General features: G+C 50.8%; 1 protein-coding gene across 2 annotated transcripts in view; it reads right to left on the bottom strand.

Annotated features, from left to right (window-relative positions):
* Window positions 1-1,288: 1,288 nt before the first annotated feature.
* The window catches only part of RRBP1 (ribosome binding protein 1), a 25,063-nt gene continuing 22,960 nt past the window's right edge, over window positions 1,289-3,391 (bottom strand). For both annotated transcript variants that reach the window (XM_035897064.1, XM_009641627.2), the window contains 4 exons: window positions 3,202-3,285; window positions 2,587-2,685; window positions 1,933-2,076; window positions 1,289-1,649 (listed from right to left, as the gene is read on the bottom strand). In XM_035897064.1, coding sequence (XP_035752957.1) covers window positions 1,611-1,649; window positions 1,933-2,076; window positions 2,587-2,685; window positions 3,202-3,285 — 366 coding nt within the window. In that variant the 3' untranslated portion in view covers window positions 1,289-1,610. The remainder of the gene's footprint in view (window positions 1,650-1,932; window positions 2,077-2,586; window positions 2,686-3,201; window positions 3,286-3,391) is intronic.

Genomic DNA, 3,391 nt, shown 5'->3' on the forward strand with positions numbered 1-3,391 from the left:
CAGGACACCACCCCACACCCCCCTTTCCTCACCTGGTCAAAGATGGGTCTCACACACAGACACACACACGCCCCCCAAGCATGACTTGCACCCCCTTCTCCATCACAGCCCCAGAGCCAGCCTCAAAACTGCGTGGAGTCTCTGGTGTCTAACACAGAGGCTGAGCGCACATTGCCTTCCCCAGGAACAAAATGGAGGCAGGTCTGCCCCTCATCCCCCTGCCCGGCCGTGGCTCTTTGCACACCCCCGACAGACTGAGCTCTTCAGGGCCTCTTCCCCCTCTCCCAAAGCCTGCTGATGTCAGCACCAGGCTCAGCAGCTTTATTGTGGGGAGACAGGCACCAAGCTGTCACGTGGCCTCTGCCATTTCCTAAGAAACCAGCTTAAAAAAAAAAAAAACAGGAGGGGGGAAAAAAAAAAGAAAAAGAGAGGAAAAAAGGGTTGGGGGGGAAGAGAGGGGGGAAAAAAAAAAAAAACCCACAACCCAGGAAAGCCACAAGAAGGGGAGAGCAGAGGGCTGGACAGCCCAGCAGCGACCGAGGACCACCACCACGCTGCACCCACAGGGACAAAATTACAGGGGAGCGCTGAGGTTTAAGCAAGCAGGAGGGACGGTGCCCGCGGGGCTGGCGTTACCGGCATGGCTCACCCCGCCATGCCCTGTCCCCATGTTTGGCATCACCCCCACAGCAGTGGAGCAGCAACACCCGGCCCCGGCTGCCACCGTGTGCCCCGCTGCCACACACGTGTCGTTCCCTCTGCCGGGCCCTGCGCCGGGAGCTTGGTGCGTGCTGCCAGCCGGAAAACGCACGCTGCTGGAAGGAAAAGTTTCCTCTCCTTTGCTTGTATTGGAGAAAAAAAAACAAGAAGGGATGGCTTTTGCAGCACAGCAAGGAGCGGGGAGAATAAAGGATCTGCTCCTGGCCAAAGCAGGGTCCTCCCTCAGTGGCCCCAAAGACCTGACTGGCCTGCAAATTTAAAAAAAAATAATTAAATAATAACCAGAAAACTAAAGCAAGGACAAGCTCTTTTCACTACATCGTCATTTTAATTGCATCGACACCCAGAAATACACAAAAGGATACGTGCCAAGAGCCACCCATCAAAGAGAGGCTTCCTTCCATGGTGGGTCTTATTTTCACACTTCTTTCACTCAAAAAAAAAAAAAAAAAAAAAAAAAAAAAAGAAAAAAAAAAAAATCCCCCAAAAAAAAAAAAAAAAAAAAAAAAAAAAAAGGAAAAAAATATAATAATAATTGCACCGGTTGATGTACAAATACAGTCTTCCCTTTTCACACATTCGTGGGTTCTGCCGCAACGGGAGGGTGAAGCCCCAGCGCCCACCCTGACATGGCTGGAGCGGCTCCCTGGGGCCCAAACAGTTGTACAAAACAGTATGAAGATTTTCTTACAAACGTACACCTGCGGTGTTTACTGGTTGGGGTTTTTTTGGTTTTTTGTTTTTTTCTTTTTTTAAATTTTAAAACTAGGTTTTGGGTCACTAATGGCTTGTATCTTTTATCTACAGTAAATTCAGCATATATTTTTTATTTTTAGGAATGTGTAAGGCATTTTGGTAAGTTGAACGGTAAGGTCTAGGTCATAGACTCATCAAACTGAAGTCCCTTCCTTCGAACTGTCCTCTTCCGCCTGGAGAAGGAAAACAGAGGTGGGTTACTCAACTGGGTCTCAACCTTATTCTCGATGTGGCTTAAGCACCAGTGCATTCTGCAGACAGGCCAGGTCCTCCCTTCTGGGCAGGGAGAACTGTGGCCACCAGCTTGTACGGTCCCAGGGCTTCCCAAAAACCACCCAGATGGTTTCTGGCAGCAGGTGCCACCTTGCCTCCCATCTTAAACCTCCCCCTGCTGCGCGCTTCCCCCCGGCCCCCAACAGCGTCAAGGGGAGGAATGGCCATGGCCACCAAAAGTACCGTTTCTTGAAGCTGTTCTTTCAACTTCTTCACCGTTTCTCTCTCTTTGGCCAGTTGGTCCTGGGTAATCTTCAGTAGCTCCTGTAGTTTGGTTGCTGCCTGGCCCAGGTCCTTTGTTAATTTTTTTTCTTTTTCAAGTCTTTCCTACATGGGAGTCAAAAGAAGGCATCTGCCTGAGCCTCCCTTTGCCATCTGATGACGTCTCTCCCCCCCCCCCCCCAAACCCCCCTCTCCCACCTCAAGTCTGCACTGAGCCACCTCGATGGCCACAAGGACCCAGCTCTCTCTTTGCCAGAGACCACCCGCATCACCCCACCACCTACAGCTCACTCTGGCTCCCCCTCAAACCCAGAAGATGCCACAGGCTGAGACAACCTCACAGGAGCAGAATGGTTTCTCAAGATGTGAAAATCCCAGCCTGCGAGACCATTTGCTCAGAATATCATCCTTAGCTGGATGAAGGGGCACCCTGCTGTCCTTCAGCCACGCTGGAGCTCACAGCCAGCCCCAGGGCAGGGAGCTACCTGCAGGGGAACCACCTACTTTGCCCCACCATCCCCAAGAATCACAAACCATGCCTGCAGTTCTGCTTGGACACGGTTTTTGCTGTCTTGGCTCAACACCAAGCACAAGAGAGCAAGGCAGCCAAATCACCTTGAGATGCTGGGCCTCCTCCGTGTCTGAAGCTGTGACATTTTCAGCCAGCCTCAGCTTTTCCAGCTCTGCTTGCAAACTGCATGCTGAGCTCTGGGCCTGGAAGGGGGACACACACGCAATTAGCACATGAGCAAACAGCAGCAGGCACCTCCGGCACCGTGCCCCGTATAGCCCCTGGTCCCTGGTGGGTCTGCCTCTGGCGAAGAGTCAGGCTATACAGCTGCTGCCGGAGGGCCGGATGCTAACGCAATGCATTGCTTTTGCTGATCCAGCATCCATCGGGAAGACAGCATTTCTGGCTAGAAGCAGCATAAAACCCAGCTAAAGCCCTTAACCCTCAAGGAAAAGAGCTGGCAAAAAAATGGGGGCACGCGGAGGGGGGCAATTTGAGGGGCCAGCAACGCCGCGTGGCTTTAGCAGAGCTGCCACATGAGGTTCTTCAGATGCATGAGGGAATGCGGTGATGTCTGAGATGCAGGCAGGGATGGGGAAAAACCTTCAAATTAATTCTTGAAATTAATTCTTGGGCTTCATTAGCAGCCAAGAACATTAGCAGCCGAGATCCCATAAAGACTTTACAAAACCCTTGTTTCCCCGCGTACGCACACCTACCTCCTCCAGTTCCAATGCCAGCTTTTGCCGCAGCACTTGCTCCTTCTCTACCAGCACTTCGGTTTGCTCCAGCTGAGTTTTCAACTGTTGAGAAAAGGGGAAAACACACAGAAACAAAATTTTAAAAAAAAAAAAAAAAAAAAAAAAAAAAAAAAAAAAAAAAAAAGAGAGAAGAGAGGAACAAAAAAAA

Source organism: Egretta garzetta, unplaced genomic scaffold (genome assembly GCF_000687185.1).
Source record: "Egretta garzetta isolate BGI_Z169 unplaced genomic scaffold, ASM68718v1 scaffold17, whole genome shotgun sequence".
Classification (NCBI taxonomy): domain Eukaryota; kingdom Metazoa; phylum Chordata; class Aves; order Pelecaniformes; family Ardeidae; genus Egretta; species Egretta garzetta.